This window comes from Taudactylus pleione, unplaced genomic scaffold (assembly GCF_031769625.1).
Source record: "Taudactylus pleione unplaced genomic scaffold, aTauple2 ptg000562l, whole genome shotgun sequence".
In the NCBI taxonomy this organism is placed as follows: Eukaryota; Metazoa; Chordata; class Amphibia; order Anura; family Myobatrachidae; genus Taudactylus; species Taudactylus pleione.
Genome location: NW_028284964.1, coordinates 1,787,715 through 1,814,889, shown reverse-complemented (window position 1 = coordinate 1,814,889; position 27,175 = coordinate 1,787,715). Strand labels below are relative to the sequence as shown.

The following is a 27,175-nucleotide window of genomic DNA, read 5'->3' as shown; positions in this document are numbered from 1 at the left end:
TTTTCCCTTCAGTTTTGTCTTCATCAAGTGAAATGCATGCTCAATCGGATTCAGGTCAGGGGATTGACTTGGCCATTGCATAACATTCCACTTTTTAGCCTTAAAAAACTCTTTGGTTGCTTTTGCAGTATGCTTCGGGTCATTGTCCATCTGCACTGTGAAGCTCCGTCCAATGAGTTCTGAAGCATTTGACTGAATATGAGCATATAATATTGCCTGAAACACTTCTGAATTCATTTTGCTGCTTTTGTCAGCAGTCACATCATCAATAAATACAAGGGAGCCAGTTCCATTGGCAGCCATACATGCCCACGCCATGACACTACCACCACCATGCTTCACTGATAAGGTGGTATGTTTTGGATCATGAGCAGTTTCTTTCCTTCTCCATACTCTTCTCTTCCCATCACTCTGGTACAAGTTGATCTTTGTCTCATCTATCCATAAGATGTTGTTCCAGAACTGTAATGGCTTTTTTAGATGTTGTTTGGCAAACTCTAATCTGGTCTTTCTGTTTTTGTGGCTCACCAATGGTTTACATCTTGTGGTGAACCCTCTATATTCACTCTTGTGAAGTCTTCTCTTGATTGTTGACTTTGACACATATACACCTACCTCCTGGAGAGTGTTCTTGATTTGGCCAACTGTTGTGAAGGGGTTTTTCTTCACCAGGGAAATAATTCTTCTGTCATCCACCACAGTTGTTTTCCGTCAGTTGTTTTCCGTGGTCTTCCGGGTCTTTTGTTGTTGCTGTGCTCTCCGGTGCGTTCTTTCTTTTTAAGAATGTTCCAAACGGTTGATTTGGCCACACCTAATGTTTTTGCTATCTCTGTGATGGGTTTGTTTTGATTTTTCAGCCTAGTGATGGCTTGCTTCACTGATAGTGACAGCTCTTTGGATCCCATATTGAGAGTCGACAGCAACTGATTCCAAATGCAAATGTCACACCTAGAATCAACTCCAGACCTTTTACCTGCTTAAATGATAATGAAATAACGAGGGAATAGCCCACACCTGTCCATGAAACAGCTTTTGAGTTGATAGTCCCATTACTTTTGGCCCCTTAAAAAATGGGAGGCACATATAGAAACCGCTGTAATTCCTACACCGTTCACCTGATTTGGATGTAATTACCCTCAAATTAAATCTGAAAGTCTGCAGTTAAAGCACATCTTGTTTGTTTCATTTCAAAGCCATTGTGGTAGTGAATAGAGGCCAAAATATGAAAATTCTGTCAATGTCCTAATATTTATGGACCTGACTGTATATATATATTTAAGACACACATTTTTCTAAATGTTTCCACTACTGTGGGTTTGATTCTAAATCACGCGTAATACGAGTGCAATTCCGTGTACTTACTGTGACCAGAATGCAGATGCCACTACACTCTCTGTATTCTGAATCATACTCACCTATGCAATCACACCGTTTCCAGCCCCGGCCCAAGCAAGCAACCCGACATCAGTATAAATGCCACTTACACGTACCCCATGCTACAGTAAGTCATACTTGCCTACTTTTGCAAACTAGTTTGAGGGAGATTCTAGTAGGTAGTAGTATGCACCGTGCGCACTGTTGAGAGGGCGTGTCATGCTCCACTCAAAGGTCGCGTCTAGCGCCACATATGCGCGTATATGTGCTTAAATGCTTGTTGTGATATATTTCTATATAACATTAGTAGCAATATTTTTGGGGATATTTTGCTGCCTGCAACATGGATTTCATGTTTTCAACTATTCACTCTGATCTTTATTTTCTTCTCGCTCAGATGCAACAATTTTAAACCTATATTTGGCCTGGTTTACCACATATATGAAATTACAGACTTACTTTAATTATCCACTACGTCTTTGGCAGCTGAGGCTTACTCAGAAGGCTGACGGCCGCCTGATCTACGTTCCATGTTTCCGGTTTAGTGTGTGAGCGGCGGATGTGAGATGCTGTCAGTGGGCGTCTCTAAGCCCAGGATGGCCAGTGAGTCATTAGCATGTTTTCGCAATTGCGATCCGTGAGATATCACAGCTGCGTTGGCATTTGCGTCCATCTCTGAAACGGGACCTCTATCAACTAATAACAGCGTAAGTTTTAAATTAACCTGACATTCATATTGGGTCAGTCCCTAGGAAATCGATAGGTGGCGCACGCGCACCCATGAATATTGGAAAATATTATGATTCAATTAAGAAGGCTCTCCGATAGAGGGTGCTGCAGTGGTCATAGATTGTACTATACATTTCCTCTGGTCTAAAATATACCAAAGATGAATGAACTGGATCTGGTCTAAAGATCTACAGTAAAAAGGTAGACAATGTCTTGATAGACACCAGATGTTAGACAGGCAACAAAAGGTCGACAGGGACAAAAGGTTGACAAACTAAAGGTCGACATGTAAGAAGGACGACTGGTGCAAATGGTGGACAGGTGCAAATGGTCAACATGAAAATGGTCGATATGAAAATGGTCGACACGTGATTTATTTTTATTTTTTTAGGGTTTGGTTTAGGCACTTACCCCAACAGTTAGGGTTAGGCACCAGGAGGGAGGGTTAGGGTGAAGGTTAGAAAAAAAAAATGTGTCGACCATTTTCGACATTTGACCACGTCGACCATTGTACCTGTCGACCTCCTTACATGTCGACCTTTAGTGTGTCAGTCTTTTGTCCCTGTCGACCTATTGCCTGTCTAACATCTGGTGTCTATCTAGACATTGTCTACCTTTTTACTATAGATCTTTCAATCCATAACCGAATGAACTATCATCACTCCTGTCTGTATTATAGGTCTAATAAAAATAAAATTAAAAAGCCACTGCAGCCACTACGTAATGCATAATAAATAAATAACTTTAAAACACAAAAAGCACAGTGCTACTGGTAAGAGAGTATTAAAAAGTTAAAACATGTTTCTGTAAAGGAATAAAATATGACTTTTATGGTAAATCACAAACTGTCCTCATAATCTGTGTGTAAAATGCCCACCTATAGTTCTGCAGACTGGATTCAGTAATGCCAACACTTTGCAGAGCAACGCTGTGCGTCTTATGCAGCACAGCACTGTAATAGGGCCATACAATGGGGGAGAGGTACTTTGTTCTGCTTTCCTGTTTCATATAGTAAAACCTCTGCATGTGCACTGAATCAGAATAATTGCAAACATAGTAGTGACTGTTAAAGTACTCTTGTAAGAGGCTGCATTTTTGTTAAATGTATTTGTGACATTATTATACTGTGCTGTTGGTAAAATCAATTTACCATTTATTCTCAGCATCAGGGAATGTGTAACACAGAATGCAGAAAGTCTGAGGACTAGGAGGAACACCTACAATATAGTTATTTGTGATTATTGACAGTAAATGTGTGTTCAGCGAATGACGAGCCCCCGGCTGATGATGGTTGTATCTCTGCGGTATTACTGCTTGTTATAATATAACAAAATAACCAAGAGATTAGAGAAGAGCTATCATCAATCTCATGTGTGTCACTTCCTCAACTGTATTACAGGCAGCGGTGCGGGAGCCTTCAGTTATCTATATGAAGCCTGTGACATCCGCTGTGTATAGGTGACAGGTGCGGGGCAAATGTTGCACGCAAAGTGGACTTCAAGCACCATATGTGAATGACCCCCCAAAAGCATATTTAATTACTAAGTTCTCGGCAACATCACAGCCTGGACCAACAAAATATGTTTTCATTCTCTAAATCGCAATGGACTTGTGAAAACGGAATCGGTATGAGATACCAGCGCTCAGGATCCCGGTTGCTAGAATCCAGACGTCGGCATCCCGAAAAGGTTAACCTACCGACACATGTTGGTCGTTATTCTAACCCTCTCCCTTTCCTAACCCCACCTATTTGGTGCCTAACCCTAACCCTCCCACCAAAGTGCCTAACCCTAACCTCCCCCTCCCCGGTGCCTAACCCTCCCCCCTTAGTGCCTAACCCTAACCCTCCTCCTAGTGCCTAACCCTAACCCCCCACCCTAGTGCCTAACCCCCCCACCCTAGTGCCTAACCCTAACCCTCCTCCTAGTGCCTAGCCCTAACCCTCCCCACTTAGTGCCTAACCCTAACCCTCCTCCTAGTGTCTAACCCTAACCTCCCCCTCCCCGGTGCCTAACACTAACCCTCCCCCCTTAGTGCCTAACCCTAACCCTCCTCCTAGTGCCTAACCCTAACCCCCCCACCCTAGTGACTAACCCCCCCACCCTAGTGCCTAACCCTAACCCTCCTCCTAGTGCCTAACCCTAACCTCCCCCTCCCCGGTGCCTAACCCTAACCCTCCCTCCTTAGTGCCTAACCCTAACCCTCCCCCCTTAGTGCCTAACCCTAACCCTCCTCCTAGTGCCTAACCCTAACCCCCCCACCCTAGTGCCTAACCCCCCCACCCTAGTGCCTAACCCTAACCCTCCTCCTAGTGCCTAACCCTAACCTCCCCCTCCCCCGGTGCCTAACCCTAACCCTCCCCCCTTAGTGCCTAACCCTCCTCCTAGTGTCTAACCCTAACCTCCCCCTCCCCGGTGCCTAACCCTAACCCTCCCCCCTTAGTGCCTAACCCTAACCCTCCCCCCTTAGTGCCTAACCCTAGCCCTCCCCCTTAGTGCCTAACCCTAACCCTCCTCCTAGTGCCTAACCCTAACCCCCCACCCCAGTGCCTAACCCTAACCCTCCTCCTAGTGCCTAACCCTAACCCTCCCACCAAAGTGCCTAACCCTAACCCTCCCCCCTTAGTGCAGAACGCTAACCCTCCTCCTAGTGCCTAACCCTAACCCCCTCCACCCTAGTGCCTAACCCTAACCCTCCTCCTAGTGCCTAACCCTAACCCTCCTCCTAGTGCCTAACCCTCCCCCCTTAGTGCCTAACCCTAACCCTCCCCCCTTAGTGCCTAACCCTCCCCCCTTAGTGCATAACCCTAACCTCCCCCTAGTGCCTAACCCTAACCCTCCCCCCTTAGTGCCTAACCCTAACCCTCCTCCTAGTGCCTAACCCTAACCCTCCCCCCTTAGTGCCTAACCCTAACCCCCCCACCCTAGTGCCTAACCCTAACCCTCCCCCCTTAGTGCCTAACCCTAACCCTCCCCCCTTAGTGCCTAACCGTAACCCTCCTCCTAGTGCCTAACCCTAACCTCCCCCTCCCCGGTGCCTGACCCTAACCCTCCTCCTACTGCCTAACCCTAACCTCCCCCCTTAGTGCCTAACCCCCCCACCCTAGTGCCTAACCCTAACCCTCCCCCCTTAGTGCCTAACCCTAACCCTCCCCCCTTAGTGCCTAACCCTAACCCTCCTCCTAGTGCCTAACCCTAACCTCCCCCTCCCCGGTGCCTGACCCTAACCCTCCTCCTACTGCCTAACCCTAACCCTCCCCCCTTAGTGCCTAACGCTAACCCTCCTCCTAGTGCCTAGCCCTAACCCCCCCAACCTAGTGCCTAACCCTAACCCTCCTCCTAGTGCCTAACCCTAACCCTCCTCCTAGTGCCTAACCCTCTCCCCTTAGTGCCTAACCCTAACCCTCCCCCCTTAGTGCCTAACCCTCCCCCCTTAGTGCCTAACCCTAACCCTCCCCCCTTAGTGCCTAACCCTAACCTCCCCCTAGTGCCTAACCCTAACCCTCCCCCCTTAGTGCCTAACCCTAACCCTCCTCCTAGTGCCTAACCCTAACCCTCCCCCCTTAGTGCCTAACCCTAACCCTCCTCCTAGTGCCTAACCCTAACCCTCCCCCCTTAGTGCCTAACCCTAACTCCCCCACCCTAGTGCCTAACCCTAACCCTCCCCCCTTAGTGCCTAACCCTAACCCTCCCCCCTTAGTGCCTAACCCTAACCCTCCCCCCTTAGTGCCTAACCCTAACCTCCCCCTCCCCGGTGCCTGACCCTAACTCTCCTCCTACTGCCTAACCCTAACCTCCCCGGTGCCTGACTCTAACCCTCCTCCTAGTGCCTAACCCTAACCCCCCCACCCTAGTGCCTAACCCTAACCTCCCCCTCCCCGGTGCCTAACCCTAACGCTCCCCCCTTAGTGTCTAACCTTAACCCTCCTCCTAGTGCCTAACCCTCCCCCCTTAGTGCCTAACCCTAACCCTCCCCCCTTAGTGCCTAACCCTAACCCCCCCACCCTAGTGCCTAACCCTAACCCCCCCACCCTAGTGCATAACCCTAACCTCCCCCTCCCTGCTGCCTAACCCTAACCCTCCTCCTAGTGCCTAACCCTAACCCCTAAACCTTACCCCCCTTAACACCCCGATACTTACCTTCGGTATCCCGGCAGTCGGGATGCTTGCACCAGGCTTCTGACCAGCATCGGGATTTCGGCACCAGTAATAGGAGCGTCGCCATCCAGACCCCCGGGATGCCGAACGCATACCGTGAAAACAAATCGCTGATTGGGTGCTATGCGTATTTCACTTTCAATATATAATAAGCTGTAGCTTCTGACTTTCACAGCCAAGGCCCGGGAGCTGCAGTCCCTAGACGCCGGGAAGGGCTGACGTGATAGCAGGGAAGTGGCTCCCCATGGGAAGTGGTTTCTGCTATCGCAGTCCAAACTGGCAGTCCCAGGGGGGTGAAAACACCTCCCACTGGGACTGCCTGTCATATGTGAGATTAGCAGGGAGCATTTCTAATGGGAAGTTACTGCCACTGAGAGGCTGTCCCTGCATGTGGTAGATTTACTGGGGGGAGGGGATGCCATCCAGTCCTGAGGTAAAATCCATAACTGATTCTGGGGGGGAACGCAGTCCAGTCCTGAGGTAAAATCCATAACTGATTCTGGGGGGGGGGGGGGAGGCAGTCCAGTCCTGAGGTAAAATCCATAACTGAAAAAGAAAATAATAATTCCTCACTTTGGTGCTGACACAGAGCTGATAGAAGGAGACCGATTGCTGAGCGCACTGGATGTATATTTGTGCTCCAGAAATAAGCCGGCAGAATTATGGACCATGCAGGATGTTATGCGAATCAATCACATCTCTACCTGCGACTAGAGGGGTGTAGTCAGGGTTTGAGTATTCAACTAGGAGATGTTCCCTGTGGGCCTGACAACAGTACTGCCGGCTATGCAGCATTGCGCTTCTGCACAAATCAGACAGATCTTTTGCCGTCTGATTCAGAGATTTTCACAAAGCCGACATTGACGCAGATGGAGCAATTGCTTGCAATTACGCATGCGCGAAAGCTAAACTGCGCACGCACATCGATTGCTTTGCGGATATGCTCGTACAGAGGAACCACTCACAAAGTTGGCGGTTAAAAAATGCATACGTGTCGGACCATTTAAACGCCGTTTCATGGGCTTGCATAAATTAACCATTGGGATATTCACAGCAAGAGAGCTCTCAGCGTGTCAGGAAAGCCGCAGTGTTTGCGTCTGGTCAGACTTGATTTACAAGCTGCGCCACTACCCGATGTGCGTCGATGTTACCGGTGTTTACACTGTTGTGCGTCGACGTGCGGATTTGAGAAGGCAGCAGCGGGCGACCCAATGCTCGGCTACGCTTTGGAAGACATTAGCACAGTTTAGCGAACTGCGATCCGTGAGAGAAGGCGGTTGCGATTGCATTAGCGCAAATCTCGGAATCAGGCCCGTAGTGCTGAGGCAAGCGCGGATATCAAATCAAGCGAAGGTAGGGTCAGTCCAGACGCAAAGACACGTACAGTACAGCTCTGCATGCAGACGAATACACGCCTTTAGTTCCGTGCACGCAATTACGTCAGACCTACGTTCTATTCTGCATCAGCTTTTTTCTGTTTTTTTTTTCTTTTTTTGGGGGGGGGGTGTTTTGCACGTATTTAATTTTTTTTTCTCAGTCAGCACACATCTCTACCCCTTCCCTCCTTATTCGCTGCTCAGGCCGCCATGCTTACGCTACGTTTCCAAGGCAACAGACAGGAAGCAGGCGTTAAACAGAATCTCTCAACTGGGAAAGGGTTGATGGGAATGGATGAAAGAGTATAAGCAAGGTCAGACATTTACCGCTGAATACAAATCTGTCACGCCTAATAGATGAAGCTCCGTCGTTCCTGAGCTGCTCAGCCTGCACCCGGCAACCGAGGAGAAAATAAAAAAGACGCTCATGCATGAATGCCAATCAGTCTGCACAGGCAGCAGTCATGTATCCACATGAACCGCTGCCGGAGATAGCCGAAATTAAATAAACGTCAATATTTAGGTACAGGCAGAGCTTCAAGTCCTCCGGGCTCCAGATATTTATTACGTTTTCTTTTTAAAGGGCGCAAAAAGTGAACCGGATTTGTTGTCGCTTATCTGCATAGAGCACACTGCCTTTATTAAAAGTGATACAGTTAATCATAATCATTTAACTTGTGTAGTAGTATTATGATTATTATTATTTATTTCTTTTCGGCTTATTGGTTGGACGGCAGCCATTTTGGCTAATGTTTACAAACCATTTTTTTATTCCTCATAATCCCAGCCCCTGCCAGAACATATCTAACACTTGGAGGGCTGCCATCCCCGCAAGGTGTCCTATTAAATGACTTTTCCTTTTATTAATTTCACACTGTGGCACCTACTGCAATCAGCAGGCCTGCCTACAGGAGGTGTAAGAATGACAAATGAAAAGGGGGAGGCGGGTGTGCGGGAGGACGGCTGAGCCGCTGGCAGCCGGCCCGCCTGTGACCTGGCTCTGTGGATAAGGCTGAGCTATGACGGGGTGCCCGGTCGCCCAGCATTAAGGACGTGGAACAGGTTTGTATTTAATTGGCATGGGAACGATTAAAATAAGCCGGCCCGCTTCGGGTCAATCAAACAAAAAAAAAAAATGAGCAACGTATCTGAAATTCTTACACTGTCTGCATCGAGCAATTTTTGAGAATTGCGCAGTGGGTGTAGTCCTGTGGATGCAACAGACAGGGGAAGCAAATTACTGTGTCACAGTGTATTTACACTTGCACAGTTGATTAGAGAGTTACAGATTAACACTGATATACAAACCCATCCCATATTGTACATATTGTAGAAGCGATAGCTTTGCCACTGCCCAATTCTGCCCCCAAAATTCCCCTTTTTCACAAAAAGACAGATCCGGCCACGCTGCATCTGACTCAATAAGACGAACATACATAAAAACTGTGTAAATCTGAATCTGTGCATGAACAGAGATCAGAGATTGGGGCCACCCAGCCACACACAGGCAGCCAATGGCGCGATTCACATTGAATTGCGTCATTGTAGAACTCCACCCCCTGCTCCACAATGCCAGTAATCTCTGCATTGCATAGCAGGGGGCGGGGCTATGATGATGCAATGGCGCCATCATGCCCCAAGACCCTCCCATCTCTGGTGAGCCCTGCCCACCTCCGCCGAGTCCTACCCCCTGCAGTGCCGATCTGGCTGCCTCCTCCAACAGCCGAAAAGGTCAGCAAGTTTTGTATACTTCGAACGAGTCCATTAATAAGTGACGATGCCCAGGATGATTCAATTTTATGCTATTTGTTTATTCTAAATATATATCTGATGGCGGAACGACTTAGGATGATCCCCTGCGGTTTCTTGGTGTGGGGAAGATGCGATTGCCTAACATTATGACCTAATGAATCAGTCATCAGTCAACATTGAGCCCTGAATGAATCAGTCATCTGTAAAGTATACGACTTACACAGCTAATGCCACCAATTTTATTACTTCTGTTCACTGTACGAAGCACCAGAAATATATTCAGGTTTCATATACAACCTCGGCATAAATACCTGTACATACCTGTACATTTATTATGATAATTAAGTTGTTGATCTATGGGATTTATTTTTATAAAGATTACGCTTTGAAGATGCAAAAAAACCTGGGGAAACTGAGGGGTCAATTTATAATTAATTGAAGAAAAACTTAACAATATTAGCTTTCCTTATGGCAGAATATCGCAGTGATTTTGCATGTATTTTCAGGGATATTTATTATTGGAGACATGCCGGTACACGGGCTCTGAAAATAGCTGGCAAAATCTATCTAGGGAGGTGCTCGGCAAAGGTGGGTGGGTCTGGGGACAGCGATAGGCAGGGCTCAGTGGGGGTGGACAGGTTTTAAGGCTTGATGGCGCAATTGCATCATCGTAGTCCCACCCCCCGCTATGCATTGCAGAGATTACTGGCATTGCAGACCAAGGGAGCAGAGCTACGATGATGCAATTCAATGAGCATCGTGTCATCATCTACCTCTGTGTAGTCCCCGGGAGACTTGTCCACCTTTCTGGGCGGCCGAGAGTGCTCCCGGCCATTCCGGTAGGGTGAGCAAGTATAAGTGTTTTCCCACATCTTATCCAACCTGTGATTGCATCTAGTACCTGATATATATAAAAATAAATAATACTAGGGAATCTCTCACGGTAACCAGCTTAGTTATGGAGGATATTATAAGTATTAGTTACTGAAGATATTATGGAGATAATGGACAAAATGTAATAGGGTGCCAGTTTTTAGTGCAAGGCAAACTGGCACCTTCTTGCACATCTGGAAGGTGCGAGTTTGTCCCCAAACTCGCAAATGTAATAGGTTATGAGTTTAAGGGTCCCATATGGTGGAACAATTGTGATAGCAGTCTGAAAATTGTCCATTAATCTCCTCTCCCTAGAAGTGTAAGGCACCACATACTGCACGTTCATAGGATTCAAAGGGTAGTATTGTGGGAAAATGTCAGGTCCAATGCAAATGGTCTATCAGTTGATTTTGTTATACTTTAGTTGTGACTATAAGATGTGTGAACTGCATGTTCTGAGCGACCTGTAAGGGTTCCACCACATCGATGTGCTCTGGGCTAGCCTCTAGGCAAATTTTGTGTAAAAGTGTGGAGAAGTGAATAATGAAAAAACACAGCTGTCGGTGATTGTGGTCCCAGCAGGACGCGCTGATATATGTGGCTGCAAATAACTGTCTCCGTTTCCAGACCTCCCAGCAGGTCACAGTTTCCAGATCACCCAGCAGGTGCACAGGGAGAGTTCACCAACTGTCACATTTTCCAGGGCACAATGGTGATGCATTGTAAATGGCGGACAGACATTTTGCCACATAACTCCGAAACGAAGGAAAAAACTGAAATGCCAATATTTATCTGCAAATATATGATGAGCCCTGCTCAGACAACGACATCATAGAAATATTTCACTCATAAAAGTCATCTTTCTGCTATTAATATATAGATATTCCTTTAATAGAAATATCCCATTATGGAACCAACTAAGAGCTCCTGAACCAAATAGTTTCTTGTGAAAAAAGACTGTCTGAGAACACGAGACTTCAAAATATAATATAGTTATTTTAGGTCCACTACAGAAACCACAGAATATCAAAGGATTTCCAAGGCATGGCGTCTCTCATGCTAGCTTCCCTACTGTGACTGCAATTCCCTGACATATATGTTATATGTAAATACTTCTATATCTAATGATCACTTGACATATGAAGACTCTTTTAGCAGTCTCTGGAGTGGATGTAAACAGCCTCTGCAGAAGATTCCCCTCCTAAAAGGCCGATCTTCTATCCTTGCAGCAGTGTTAATAAAAAAGCAAAATAAATATGTTAGTGCAATGCAGAGAGTCACCAGTTTCTGCAGGAATGGGAACCTGTATAGCATTTGGCAGCACAGACATGATGCATGAATTAGGGATAATATCATATCCTTCGACTTCAATCTTATGGGACATATATTATTTATGTCTTATACGATGAATTGGAAGGTTAAGAAAATGGAATAGGTAGACCTATTTTTTAGCTTACCAGATAATTAGATTTACTTATTTAAACTTTTGTTTTCTATAGGTAAATTATTTGTATAAAAAAAAAAAATAATACTAATATTATTATTAATAATAATTAATAATATTAATAATAATTTTAAAATAATAATAATTATTAATAATAAAAATAATAATAATAATATCCATGAAAATATATGGAGTACCTTAAATTTTTTTATACTATATCTATAACTGAAGCGACAGTTCTTTTTGTCTTTCATGAAATAAATGTATAGTAATCCCATAACAACAGAGCCGGCCCTGACCAATTTAGTGCCCTAGGTAAGACTTTAGCTGGTGTCCCTTAAATTGAAGCTAATCCTACCACCAAGCCTGCCGGGTGACCCCTGGAGCAATGGCACCCTAGGCATTCTCCCATATGCCCAGGACTAACTCTGAATATCAATCTTTAGCTAGAAATGATGACAAGCTATCCTTATGGCCAGATATTTCTTACTGCATGCTGCCATATTTTATGAAATTCCATCTCAGAGTTTGTTCTACGTCACTAGCATAGAGTTGGTGGAGATTTTTGATGCAGTTTGTAAACCATCCCCATCGTACGCAGTTCTCAAAGCGAAACTGCAGGAGGTTGCTTGTACCCACCCACCAGGGAAGCCAGGAAGGTTCTCGGGGGATGGGACAAATTTATCATCTATGAATACACTTATATATATGGATAAATTCCTCTCAAATCTAATTTTTTTAAATTTGCCGTATAATTTGTATTTTCCATCTTAATAAATGGTTACGTATATATACACAAAAATTCAATTCATACTGTTTATTTCAAATAAAGGGCATCCAGTTCCGAAGACAAATAAGCCTATTTTTCATATCAGTACAGTATATTAAACTGCTTGCAAACTCTCTCAGTGACTCATCTGAAGACGAACTTAAATATTTAATTAATAAAAAACAAAGATTAATGATTCATATAAGTCGGCCGTCTAATGGCAGCCTGTTTATTTGACAATATGTGCATCTGTTTATCACTAATGGATACGTCTAGGTGAAGGTCTGTGATTTTTCTGTACAGCGGGGAGACATGAACAAAGACGAGATGTTTATTTTATTTATTTTTTACCAGTTATTTATACAGCGCACACATATTCCGCAGCGCTTTACGGAGAATATTCGGCCATTCACATCAGTCCCTGCCCCAGTGGAGTTTACAATCTATAATCCCTACCACATGCTCACATACACACTAGGGTTAATTTTTTGTTGGGAGCCAATTAACCTACCAGTATATTTTTGGAGTGTGGGAGGAAACCGGAGTACCCGGAGGAAACCCACGCAAGCACAGGGAGAATATACAAACTCCACACAGTTAGGGCCGTAGTGGGAATCGAACCCATGACCTCATTGCTGTGAGGCAGTAATGCTAACCATTACACCGTCCGTGCTTGCCCTATGAGATATGGAACTATAGGTACTTGTATTGCTGCTCCGAGATATCTCCATGGTTGTAGATAATGAGAACATTACCTCTGGCAATTGTGTTCTTTTCATGTTCTTTTGTGGACTCTGATTCCTGTTTAAATGCTGGATGAAAAGCTACAGATGCCAAGCCAAAGACCCTACAATGGAATGGTGATACAGATCCCGCTGTGCTCAGCTCACAACAGAAAATCAATGAACGGGACATGGAGAGATAAGTGCCAGAAAAGGAATATATTCTATAACACATGGACTGGGAAGGCTATCTGACCAAGATCTGACCATCTCATCTCGTGGCCTACTTATCAAGAACATTTTACTTACATCATGTGGAGGCTTCAATATATCCATGATTTTAAGTATCGGGGCTATTTAACAATAGCCTAACGTGGGGTGTATCATATATGTCTTCTGCAAAAGGCTAATAAGCATTACAGACTGCGGTCCCCTTTAATTGCAATGGGACAGCAGTCTGGCCCCTGTTTACCAAGCTTGGCCAGGTTAGCTAATGCCTTTTTCAGATTCTGTTAGCCACTTGGTACCTATGGCTTGCAGGAGAGGGATCTTGCAGGAGATGGATCTTGAAGGAGAGGGATCTTGAAGGAGAGGGATCTTGCACTCTCTCTTTTGCAGTCTCTGACCTCTCCGGCAGCCATTTTTGAAGAATTATAGTGTGCATGCCAAATAGCGGTGCATGCAGTGTCATAAGCGTCAGTGAAGGGATAGCAATAAGACCGTGATAAGAGGAGGTGCCTCAAGCTCACCGCCAGGACACCCTCTTATCGGAGCTGCTGTCCCAGCATGAGTTCTCTGATAAACGGGTACTAAAGAGCACCGCCGTCACAGGGCCGACCTGACGTCATTATGCAGTGCAGAGAGGGGGGGCTGGCAGCACTGATAAATGCAATGCTAATTGTATCGTCCTGAGGACGCGCTAATCAGCGACACAGACTGCAGAGTGCCTGCCAGGAGCATCTAAAGGACTCTACAAAGTCGCAGCAGCAGTGATCCTGGCTGCAAGGTGCCGTTCCAGACATTCTTCTAGCCAGAAGTACGGACCGTGTGGCGGCGACGGTCGCACACCCCTAGTTACAGTCCTGCTAAAAAGCATTCCTTATTTCCATGACATGGATTGATAATTAACGGAGCCTATTTATCAATACTGATAAACAAAGAACCCCTTATAACGCAAGTAGTAGCTATATGTACACCTCAAAATTTTTCTACATTAGGAAATTGCCTTTACCCTGAGTAACACCTTGCCTTATTGAGTTATTAGTAAAGTACATCCTCTGCAATACATTACTTGGACACCAGATGGCGGTCACTACTATTCTATCATAGTGAGCTCGCAATTTGCAAAACCTGATCATTGAAGGAAGCCACCAAACTAATGTCATTTGGACCATCCAAAAAAAATTAAATAATAATGACAACATGATTTCTTATGGTAAGTCATTGTACATTCAACACTGCCCTGACACTTTCATCACAAATATATCATGTAGACAAAGACGGACAAGTAGGAGATTACAGATGGAAACGTTAGAAAAGCTGGGACACCATATGTAACTATAAATGTCTGTCACTCAAAGAGCATAAGCACACCATGTACAAGGGAACCTCAATCTTACTAACTAGACGCAGTTTTCTTACATCTCAGTACGTTTATAAGTCCAAAGCTCCTTAAACAATAGCTCAACGTTCTTAATTCTCTTCAAATAACTGTATGTCTACAGGTGTTACACGAGAAACATGCGAGAAATGGCCACGTACAGACTTGTCCTGATAAGACCACACATGCACACTATGTAACTATGTATCCGGTCTACCAGTGTCTAAATCCATTAACAGCCTGTACAGACAAAACAAAACTTGACATGTACTGTACAAAAAGGGTCACATATGTACATGATGCAACATAGCTTTACGATAATAATAATGTTATTTATATAGCGCTTTTCTCCTAAAAGGACTCAAAGTGCTTTACTACTACATACATCTGTAATCAGATCATAATTTTAAATATGTGATACATTTTTGGTCACCTGTCTATAAGAAGCACATAATTAAGGTTTAGAAATGGGCAACATTGTCAATTAATGACAGTGGTTAGCATTACTGCCTCACAGCACTGAGGTCATGAGTTCAAGGCCCTGTCATGGGCGATCTATGCGCAGGACCGTCTGGAGCTTGCACGGGCACCGGGTACTGGGGGCGTGGCCAAATACCCTCCAAAAATTTAAAAAAGCTACTATGTTTGCTTTTTTAAATTTCCTCGTGGGAAGGACTAAAATACTCTCTGTAAAGTGCTGTGGAATGTGTGTTCACTATATAAATAAATGTTAAATAATAATTCCAGGAATAAAGGGGTTACGTCATAAAGAATGACTACACAAATGAAGCTGGATTTTTTTTTCTCCCCCATCCATAAGAACATATAGGTAACTGCTACACTTCTTCTGGATCTACCCAGCTAGAACTTATAGAACAGCTTCAGCTTAATGGACGTTTACATCTCAGTCCCTGTGTAACATTTCACAGCATTCCCATGAATTACACTGAATTTCTCTCATTTTTTAAATAGAATTTTCATCCTAATCTCAAAGAAATCTGCAACTTTGTTTAGAATCACGGAACCAGCGGCATGAAACATTCTACAGTTGACTGCACGGATTAGTGCATCACTGCCTTTGGTTCTGTGACAGACCCTCTGAAATTTAGTTCTCAAGCAACAAGGCGTGCAAAAACAGGAAACGGGGGCATCATTGATGCTTTTGTTTTTCTTTTACTTTTTCTGTCTTTTTATTGCAATTTTTTTGTTTGTTTATTTTTTATCAAAACGCATTTGTATGTCCCATGGATTTTTTTTTTTAATCCTTTTCCTGCCTGAGTTTGCCATCACGTCGGCAGGGACGCATGAATCTGATTTCCCCTTTCTGTAACAAATAGATAAATAATGAATAATAGAAATGCGAGGATGCATCCGAATTTAATTAAAATGACGGTCCATTAGAATTACAGATCTAACATTCAGAATAAAGGTTTGGTAGCATATGGGGGAAAAAAAAAAAGCATTACCATTCTCGTCCAGGCACCAACTGCAATTACATGGAGCGGAAGGCACCCAACAAGATAGAAAAATAAGATTGGTTTACAGGAGGCAACTGACACCTCTCTCTGTTCATCCCCAAGCTTCAAATGATTTCAATTTCACTGGTTCTCACTGGACCATAGCGGCTAAATAATTAATGTGGAAATAAATGTTGTCATATTGTCCTGTAAGGCAGGATGGGAGCTAGATGTAATGAAGTTCTTTAAAACAAAGTCTTAAGCTTCCGAGACAAATTCTGCCCTCGATTTAAAGAGAAAAAAGGTGGAACCAAAATACTGGAGTTATGGAGGATAATAAATCAGTGAAAAGATGTTGGTAGAGGTGACATTTTGACCGTGATAATCAGATGTATTTTTGTTAAACTTGTTCGGTAAAATCGATTTGCAAAGCATTGCATTAATCCATATTAAGCCGTTTCCTCTGCATTCTGAGGCATAACAAGACTACTCTGCATTCTGAGGCATAACAAGACTACAGTGTCCAGTATGATTTTAAGAGGTTTTAGAATTATACACTGTAACAATTTAAATAGATTTTAAATAAAGCATATGAACACATTTAGGGATTTCCAGCACATGTTAGACATTGAATCTGTGCTGCATTCACTGTTTGGTGAATGTAGCTCAAATGCAGTGAAAAGCGGTGTTGATTGTACTCTATGTAGAAAGTGTACACAGTAAGTGCAATCAGTCGGGGAAAATGCTGGAAAGACGTGGACCCAACACAATAGTACATGGTATATATGTGTTTTTCCACTGCACACTGTGATTGCTCATGCATTTTCTTCGCAGGGTTGAATAAATGTTATTTTCGGTGCTGGATGAGCTCATTCAACAAGAGAATAAGATCAGTCTTTGGACGAGAAGAATGAGGCTTGGCCTCCAAAAGCTCGTAGATGATGTAACTACAATATTCCATGTTGTGCAAGGAACTCATTCACTCCCTCCAAGTGAAAGAGGGACAATAACAGTATTTAAGAGAATCAGTTACTAGATCAAAGAGGATCTTCGGTCACTGGATGACAGAGGATCAGTCACTAGATAGAAGAGGATTAGTTACTGGATTGAAGAGGATCATCTGTAACTGGATGAAAGAAGATCAGTCACTGGATGAAAGAGGATCAGTCACTGGACGGAAGAGAATCAGTCACTAGATTAAAGATGATCTGTCACTGGATGGAAGAGGATCAGTCACTAGATAAAAGAGGATTAGTCACTGGATGGAAGAGGATCATTGGTCACTGGATGGAAGAAGATCAGACACTAGATAGAAAAGGATCAGTCACTGGATGAAAGAGGATCAGTCACTAGAATAAAGATGATCAGTCACTGGATGAAAGAGGATCAGTCACTAGATAAAAGAGGATCAGTCACTGGATGGAAGAGGATCATTGGTCACTGGATGGTAGAAGATCAAACACAAGATAGAAAAGGATCAGTCAGTAAATGGAGGAGGATCATCTGTCACTGGATGGAACAAGATCAGTCACTGGATGGAACAAGATCAGTCATTAGATGAAAAAGGGGGATCAGTATGAATGATGGCGGTTCAAATCCCGACACCAGAAGACCGGCAGGACTGAAAATCCCGAATGGTAAGTATAGTAACTACACCTAACCCTATCCCTCCCCCATAACCCTAACCCTCCCTTAGGGGTGCTTAACCCTAACCTCCCCCCTAGTGTCTAACCCTAATCCCCCCTGTAAGTGCCTAAACCTAACCCCCCCTTCCTGCAGCCTAAACCTAACTTTCCCGGGGGGGGGGGCTAACACTAACCTCCCTCTGGGGGTGCCTAACCCTCCCCCCCACGTGCAGCTGTCCGCGCCTGGCTTACCTTCGTTCGGTATGCCGGGCATCGAGCTCCCGGCGTAGGGATAATGATAGGCGTCAGTATTTTGACGTCTGTCATTAGACCCCTGTCGGGATTAGACAGTCGGGAAGCCGGCGGTTGGCATTTCGACAGTCGCCTTCCTGTGACTTATCTATCGTGGGTCCTGAGGGCCCTGCACCGCACACCCCGCACATACCAATTTGCAAATGTGGCTGCCCATGCAGCTTCCCCCTCCCTATACTCATCCTTGGCACCATCTTTGTGGTCATATATTTGGAAAGATAGCCTTGTACAGGAACAGCTAATACTTGGGCACTGTGCCAGAGCAGTTGCTCTCTTCCGGGCATGCACGATGTCTCTGGATATATCCCCAAAAGAATGGTATAGGGGGCGTACGCCTGTTTTAAACCATCTCTTTTATGTACAACACATGTTTTCACTATTAGAAACCAATAAAACTTTGAAAAATGCTGTAATAGAGCAGAACCAACTCCCTGTGTTGTATAAAATAAAGTATTGTTTTTTCATGCTTAGACACTCTGAGAAGCATAATCCATGTCTGAGTGCAGAAGAGATAACCAATCAGTGTCAACAAAGCATTCGCAAGCAGCCAATCACAAACAATCGCTAATGCTGGCAATTATCATCATCATCAACTACTTGCCACCTGTCCCTGCGATATGTCGTCCGATCCGGCGGACTGGAGCGACAAAATCGGGCACGTTCGTCCTATTAGGCATACTCGCCAAAATCTGCGCATACGCAGAGTGACTTCGCTAAATGGCATAAGACTCACTCCGCATCAAGTCAAATATGTAAGTGATAATGTAAGCTGGGAGCATTTTTATCCCTGGCACGCAATATTGTATCACTATACGCTATCGAGGACAGCGTATACTTCTGGATATGGTTATCGAGTCATGGTTAGAAAAACCTCTTAGGTAAGAACCACTAACAGCCTATTGCAGTGAAATATAAGTGACATTTACTGTACATGTTATACTTCCCCCAAACCCTGCTGTATAACCCCGCTGCATTCAGCTAACATCTATTGTGTTTCTGCGTTCCGGATACCTGCTCACTGCTGTGTGTTGTTGTCTGTTTAGTCTTTGAGCATTCCCGAGTGTGTGTATGTGAGGAAAGGTTTCTGACCATTACTGTAATAACTATTACTATTTATTGGCAGAGTTTAAACAAAGTGAATTATTTTCCCACGATGGTAAGGCTCGCCACGTAATCTATATTTATAGCAGACACTGGCTCCATCTGTGCATATTGGCCTTTTCAACACCCCCGGGGAATCGGAATGGCATTGTTTGAAGATCTGATTAAAAAGCTAAGAAAAACTAATTCATCATTTATAAGTGGCAATATAGACAGTTTGAAAGGTGTCCTGTAGCTGTACAAGTCGCTCTTTATTTTATCATAACCTTTTGCCAAATGTAATAAAGAGCAATGAATAAAGAGGACATGAAGTAAGAACTAACGGCATGATTCAGAGATGGTGGGTAATGCAGCCACACTCACAGACACTCTATCTGTAGGAGTTGTGGGACTAAGCAGATGCTAATCTCGGCCCTCCTTCTGTGCGGGGCGGTGCGACGGAGCGTATGAGCGGTGAGATGCCCACTTTCAGGCTGCATGGTCTGTGCATTTGTGATGGAGATTGTAAACACACCGAAGTCACACCATCGACATTTGCGGTAACCGCTCAACAAATGCACGCCATCTCTCCTGCCAACTCCCACCTCCAAGACTTTGCCTGTGCTGCTCCTTACCTCTGGAACTCTCTCCCTCTCTCTATCAGACTCTCCACCTCTCTACAAATCTTCAAATGGGCTCTCAAGACCCACTACTTCATCAATGCCTGCCAGCTCTTATGCTGACCCACATAATACTCTCTCCTCCCTATCTTCCCCTTCTGTGTCACGCCTGTCTGTCTGCCCCTCCCCTTTACAATGTAAGCTTTCACGAGCAGGGCCCTCTTCCCTCATGTGCTTCTCCTTACACTTTCTTCTACTCCTTTCTCCCCATAACGGCACCTAACACTTGACTGCTGACTCCTTGCTGCTTATTGTGAGTGTTTTAATCGCTAATGCAGCTATGTATATACACCATGTCATTGTCCTGCACTGTATTGTACTGTAAGTCACTGGTTTCTTGTTCACTTATATGTTTATGCACTCTGTAAGGCGCTGCGGAACAGTTGTGGTGCCATATAAATAAAGTATAATAATAATAACAACAACCACCATAGGTCTACTTTATACACTCTTCTCTAATCCAACTAAACATGGCCTCTGAAGTTTGGATTTGCGATTGGGAATGCAGCATCATTCCCTGACACTCCCATAACACGCCCCTGACACTCCCATTACACGCCCTTGCCACTCCCATAACACGCCCTTGACACTCCCATAACACGCCCCTGACACTCCTATAAGACACCCCTGACACTCCTATAACACACCCCTGACACTCCCATAACACGCCCCTGACACTCCTATAACACACCCCTGACACTCCCATAACACACCCCTGACACTCCCATAACACGCCTTTGATACTCCCATAACACAGCCATGCAACAGACCCTTTTTGCAATCACTTTAGGTCAACTCCCAGGGGTATGTTAACTGAAGTGCGGGTTTTTAGAAGTGTGGATGTTGCCCATAGCAACCAATCAGATTCTAGTTATTATCTTCTAAAAGGTACTAGATAAATGATAAGTATAATCTGATCGGTTGCTATGGGCAACAACTCCACTATTAAAAGCTCGCACCTTAGTAAATATACTCCCCAGCTTCCATCTTGACATCCCCTTCTCAAGTGTTAGCGATTCCGTACACAATAGCAAACGGTGTTGCTCACTTTGGTTCGCGAGTACGCAGTAAGGGTTTTCGAGACAATTTACGCATGCGCCATAGCAAAACATCGCTCAACTGCGTAATTATCGGCAGTGCCTCCATCTATGAATCAGGCCCTAAGGCCGCATAGGAGTTAAATCCAAAACAACCAGAACAGCCAAGAAAGCTCCAATAAACAAAAAAATTTCAAAAACATAATTGCATCACTGAGATATGAAATGATTTACTCCCTCTTACCTGGGCATTTAAAAAAAATCGCTTTTAAGTAACGCAGATACAGTAAATCTGTTTTTCTACTTTTAGGACTGTACACTGATATTTTCTGCCACCGTCTGCAGTTACAGTGCGCTGTCTTTAACCCTTTCAATGCACCAAACTTTACCTCATAAACGTTCTGAAGCATGTCCATGAATCCAGTCTCAAGGTGTCCATTATCGATCTGCATGTGACCTGGTAGGAACCTGTGCCGATCAATTATATGGCGAACATGTCACTTGATGTGTAGGTCTGGTGTCAGCATCCGTCATTGACTAAACAGTAATATACACTATGTACCCTGAACCTCAATGGGCATCAGATTTATAGGTTACTTACCGGGATCCGGGATGATGAGCTGTGCGTACGTTTCGGCGGTACCGGCCTCGTTTTCAGCTATACACTGGTAATATCCTTCATCTGACTTCACAAGACCCAAAATCCGTAAATTGCTGTCACCCTAAAATGAGGAAAAATTTGTTAATTAGAAGGCTCTTATGTAATTACAACACAAGTGATGTACCCTACTAGCAATTGATAAAATGAAGAAAAGCATTAACCTTTAATGTCTGCCCACTGTATAGGTTACTGCTGTAGTACAGTGAAATCCTTTACTCATTTTTTTCTGCATTCAGAATGGTTGCACTGATGTAGCAAAGCCTAAAATAGTTTTTGTTAAACAGATGACAGCAAATTACATGAAACAGTTTGGACAAGAGACCTCTTGCAGCCTTAGAACCCCTCGGCCCAGGTATGCTCAGGGAGTTGGGGTGAGAACCCAGGAGGCGTACCCAAATCTGGTCATGCCCTTTCAACAGATCAGCATTTAAACAAGGCCTAGGCCACCCTTCGTATCAGGACGCCCAGTGGTGAATTTCCCATTAGGCATACGAGGCACATGGCTGGGGTTGGCACTCGGACATTTACTTTCCAACTGCCAGTCTGCAATTTTTTTTTTAAGCAAATTTTGAAAGCAAGATCAATCACCAAATTAGGGCTTTTAAACTAATAATGAAAATAAAACAATTGAAGAGTGGGTAGGCCCATTAATATTGTGCCTAGGGCACAAGTCTGACCCCTAGATTTGCCCCTGATCAGAGCCTGAAAAAGTTCTTTTCAGCACTATACTACAAGATGTTTGTAAATGTTTCCTTTGTTTGTTTATTTTTTTTCAATGCTTCCTTGTTGCTTAATATGACGATCCAAGCCTTTCCTTAACGGCAACATGGGAGGGGGAGGATAGTCTTTCTTGATGACAATGCCCCTGTAAGTTTTTATCTTTAAGTGGTTGACTTAAGGTATTAAGTAAACAATAACAGGTAGCGGTCTTTGTTTTTTTTTTCTTCACTCCTGCTCATATTATAATATTCAAGCTGGAAGGCAGAATGGCAATATTATTAACTTGCCTGCCTTAGGTTTGTATAACATTTTGGATAAAGATTGTATGTCTACATACAGGATAAAGTGGGTCACCGTCAGCTGCTCCTGACTGCAGTTTAAGGCTCCTTTGTGCAGTTTTAAGGCTCCTTTGTGCTATAGAACCTGTGGGAATCATCGTCGGTACAAAAGTGTAAACGAAAATGTTTTGCTGGCGGGCGAACCTTTCAACGGGGAGACGGATGCGTGGCATGTGATCCCATTTGAACTGTTGCCAAGAAATGCAGCTTACAGTTTAAATAAGTATATAGCATATTCTCACACAAGTAAAAGGTTCTGAGAGCGCCGTGGAATTAGCTCCGGGGGACAGCGCCAGCAAATCAAAATCAACTTCCACACTGACAGACTTCAGGCTGTCCAATAAAAGGAGCATCAACTTTCTCCTCACTGTCAGCACTCACGTTGCGATGAAAGTTTCTTTTTATTGATTTTTCCTTTGCAATGGAAACTTAAAAAACTAAATACACAGACACACAGCTCAAGTATAGGCTGTAACCTACAGCAATCAGATATCAGTGCCATTAGGCAGGAAGTGAATGTGTGATTGGTTGCAGAGCTGGTGTAACCTGAAGAGGAGGGGGCAATACTAACCATGCTCCATGTCAGCCCTCCCAAGCGGAAATGTTTTATTTCCAGCGTGGAGAGGTGGTTGGGACTGGGAGGGCCACCTTCCGAGGTTCCCTCATTGTAACTTCTGGGCAGTGGAAGCGTTTTCCACCAGTTGCCTGGAATGGAGAGTGTTCCTAATAGGAGCACCGAGGTAGGAAGGGGGGCCATGGTATCCTTGTAGTCCTGTCCGGTGCACTGCCTGTAGCGTTAGTGAGGCAGCACATGGCCATGTACAGTACACATCTCATCCCTGCTGCCCCCCCTTGTGCTGGGAAAGTAGTTTGGCCACAATGAGTCAACAGAGACAGCACGGGTGAGCCTATTACAGTGTGAGAGGGGATTAGGAGTCGGACAGTTGCTGGTCAGGTGAACCTGCTCTAGGTGCCAAACTTCCGCCATTGCTCACTGCTCTTCAGAGCATGGGGGAAGAATTTATAGATGGGATAATGAACGATCTGCTTTACATTTCATGGATGTTAAAAATTATGAAGACATTGGGTGATTGGGTGTCCATATGAAAGCAAAAGGTTGAGCGGTTTTATCCTGGTCATCGAAATTTGAGATGACGTCACTGAAATCTCTATAATAATAGACAGTGCCCGTCTCCAACATGTGCAGCGGGAGCTTCCACCACAGTGACGGAGATGGTACACACCAGGAGAGGGGAGAATCCTGCAGCATCGGGCCAGGTATAGAGTAACTATAGCATGCTGGGGGCGACGCTGGGGTAACTGACCCGGTAATAAGTCACAGTAGGAGTCACAATACAAAATTCCTAAGAATGTTTCTCTAGTGAACAATGAAGTGATGACTTCAGAACTTACTCATTATAACAATATAATATACAGTAGCTCATGAATAACTCGACATCACTTGTTTATTATAATATATGTATGCAGCACATTGTATGGCCTCTATATAAGTTTTTAAAAAATAACAGCATTGTAAGACAGGATATTTACCACTATCTGAAAGTAGTCGCTGGGGATGACCACCTCTCCATTCTTCGTCCACTTCACTGTAGGTGGGGGCTTTCCAGATACCGCACATTCAAACTCAATGTCCATGCTCTCGTAGGCGTACAGATTTGCTGGGTGGTTCAGGAACCGTGGCGGCACTGGGAAGAAGACAAATGAAGATGTTATATAAGTGTCCATCCTCTCCATACTGGGAATTGTAAACTGGATAGATTTGTGCTCTGAAGGCTGGAATATGCTGATATAATATACACAAAGGGAAGCAAAAGTATCGATATTGAACTAAACGCTCATATATTCAAATGTAAAATTATACTAAACGTTTATTGGTTCATCTAAAATAAATAGGACCTTATTTAACAATGAGACATAACCCCTTTAGCACTCACTAAATGTCCTCCTTTCAGTATTTACCACTGTTTGTCACTGTACCACTTACGCTATGCCGGCAATGGGGACCCAACAACAGCCTTTGTGGCTTCAGTGAAGCTTTTCAGGTATTGCTGCGGGGTAAGAGGGTAATGCGTATGCGCTGACTGGCCATCGCACATACGCCTGACACAACAGCCCATAGCTGGCAGCCATGGAGGATGCCGCCGGTGGAGGGGGACGTCGCTGGACCTCGCCAGTGGGTAAGTAATGTTAAATATTAACGGTATACTTCGAGCCTGCCTCAGCTAAGATGCCATCATGGTTTGCAGGTCTCATCTCTCTGCGATGTTTGTTTCCGATTGCCATACAGAATGTTATTAATGATATCAGTACAGCTTCTGAAACCTGAAAGCGGTATCTACAGCGCAGTGTGCATGCACAAATATCCTGCCTCCGACTGCACATGTGCACCAAATAACCATCAATGGTTAAGCCATTGCCTGGTTACCTTGCAGTGGCTACATGCCATTGTAAGGCAAAATGGCAATGGCGTCTTTGAAGCCACTATTCTAAGGCGATCTAGCCTTGGCCCATCCCTAGTGATAAGTGCCCTCCTCTCATAGATACTCAGTTTTGGAGGACATTTGTGCCAGATGGTCTTCAGATCTTTACAAAGGAATTGACCATGCATAGAGTCGTATACTGAAGATCTTTTCTGTTCTTCCTCTGGTGATTTTCAGTGACATTACTTTCTAGCAGATTAAATTCTTTAGCTGCATGTTTTAGAGTAAAGCAACTGATTGAAAAATAGTAAAACATAATGAATAGGAACCTTTTATCTGAAATCTTCTCTACTTTGCAGGTAGACTGGTTTCAAATCCTATTTTTTGTAATTATTCCGCGCTTTTAATGGGTATAATTACCAAGACAGTATGTAAATAATCATCTACAAACCTGCAACAGGAACAAGAATGATGTCCGCAAAGTCACCACTAAGTCAGACATAATAAAAGTGGTGACTTCTCATTGTGAAGATTTTATAGACCATGGGATGACTCTCAGCACGTATTTGGATTAGATGAAGACCTTTCTGATATTTTACTGTGCGTAGTTAAATAAAATTAATGTGTGAAAGGAGACTTTGATCTTAGTAGACAAAAGTCTGTATTTATTTATAGTGTGATGGAAAGAAAGGAAAGAAACAGAAGGTGGAAAGGGAAGGGTAGAAAAAGGAGGAAGGAGAGCAGAGTGGATGGAGGAAAGAACGGAAGGAGAGGTAAGGGACAAAAGCGTGGAACAACGAGAACATGGGAGAACAAAACTGTGCAAATAAAGGAAACAGGAGGAAGTAGGAAGCAAGGAAGATCAGCGCCAGGGCAGGGCTCCCAGACAAACTGTGCCGACCTGTCCAAGAATCGTCACATGAGGAGGGGGGGTGCCGGCACAAGAAAGTATAGAGCTGCCTCCAACGTTCCAGGTGGCTCTACACACTACAGGGTATATGCCAGGAACTACTAGACACAGGGTGCCATCCCAGGCACCCCGTTAGCCTGATGCAGTGGCCATGGGGCAGCGACAATGCCGCCCAGAGCGATGGCAACACATGCACATGCTATGGCCTTGAGGAAAATGTACCGAATGAGGGAAAGGAAATAGTAAAGACATGTACTGTAAGAGAGAAAGATATAATTGCCCACTATACCGGAATGTCCAGGAGACCCCCAAAGTTTTGGGGAGTATAGCAACAGCTGTAGTCAGTGCTACTGGAGGGACAATAGGTGGTGCTGTGTTTTAAGTTGTGACTGTGGGCCTGTGCTTTTGTGATGGAGATTGTAAACACTCCAACATTGACGCAATATTGGTCACACCATCGACATTCGCGGTAGTCTTGGGTCTACTCTAGCTACTCTCCTCAGATCCAATTAAATATGGCCTCTGGGTCTCAAGGAAGGGCTGCGGGCGGCTGCCTGTGGGGCGGCTGTGCGGCTTGAAATGTACACCTGCTGGGCTGCTGTTGGAGGAGGGGGAATAGGTGAGAGCCTGGGGGGTGGGGGGCCATAATGGTGTAAAGGGCATTACTGTGTGTGCCATAATGGTGTGAGGGGCATTGCTGTGTGTGGCAGAATGTATAAAGGGCATTATTGTGTGGCATAATGTATAATGGACATTAATATGTGTGGCATAATGTATAAGGGACATTACTGTATATGGCATAATGTATGAGGGACATTACTATGTGTGGCATAATGGTGTAAGGGGCATTACTGTGTGTGGCATAATGGTGTAAGGGGCATTACTGTGTGTGGCATAATGTATAAGGGACATTACTGTGTGTTGCATAATGGTGTAAGGGGCATTACTGTATGTGGCATAATGTGTAAGGGAAATTACTGTATGTGGCATAATGTATAAGGGACATTACTGTGTGTGGCATAATGGTGTAAGGGACATTACTGTATGTGGCATAATGTATAATGGACATTATTATGTGTGGCATAATGGTGTAAGGGGCATTACTGTATGTGGCATAA

The 27,175-nt window shown here is 44.3% G+C and overlaps 1 protein-coding gene across 1 annotated transcript in view; it reads right to left on the bottom strand.

Moving 5' to 3' along the window:
• The window catches only part of DCC (DCC netrin 1 receptor), an 845,884-nt gene that overhangs the window by 302,207 nt on the left and 516,502 nt on the right, over window positions 1–27,175 (bottom strand). Inside the window, exons 6-7 of the mRNA XM_088453001.1 lie at window positions 24,258–24,412; window positions 21,589–21,709 (exon numbers count right to left, since the gene is read on the bottom strand). Of these exons, the coding sequence (XP_088309127.1) occupies window positions 21,589–21,709; window positions 24,258–24,412 (276 nt within the window). The remainder of the gene's footprint in view (window positions 1–21,588; window positions 21,710–24,257; window positions 24,413–27,175) is intronic.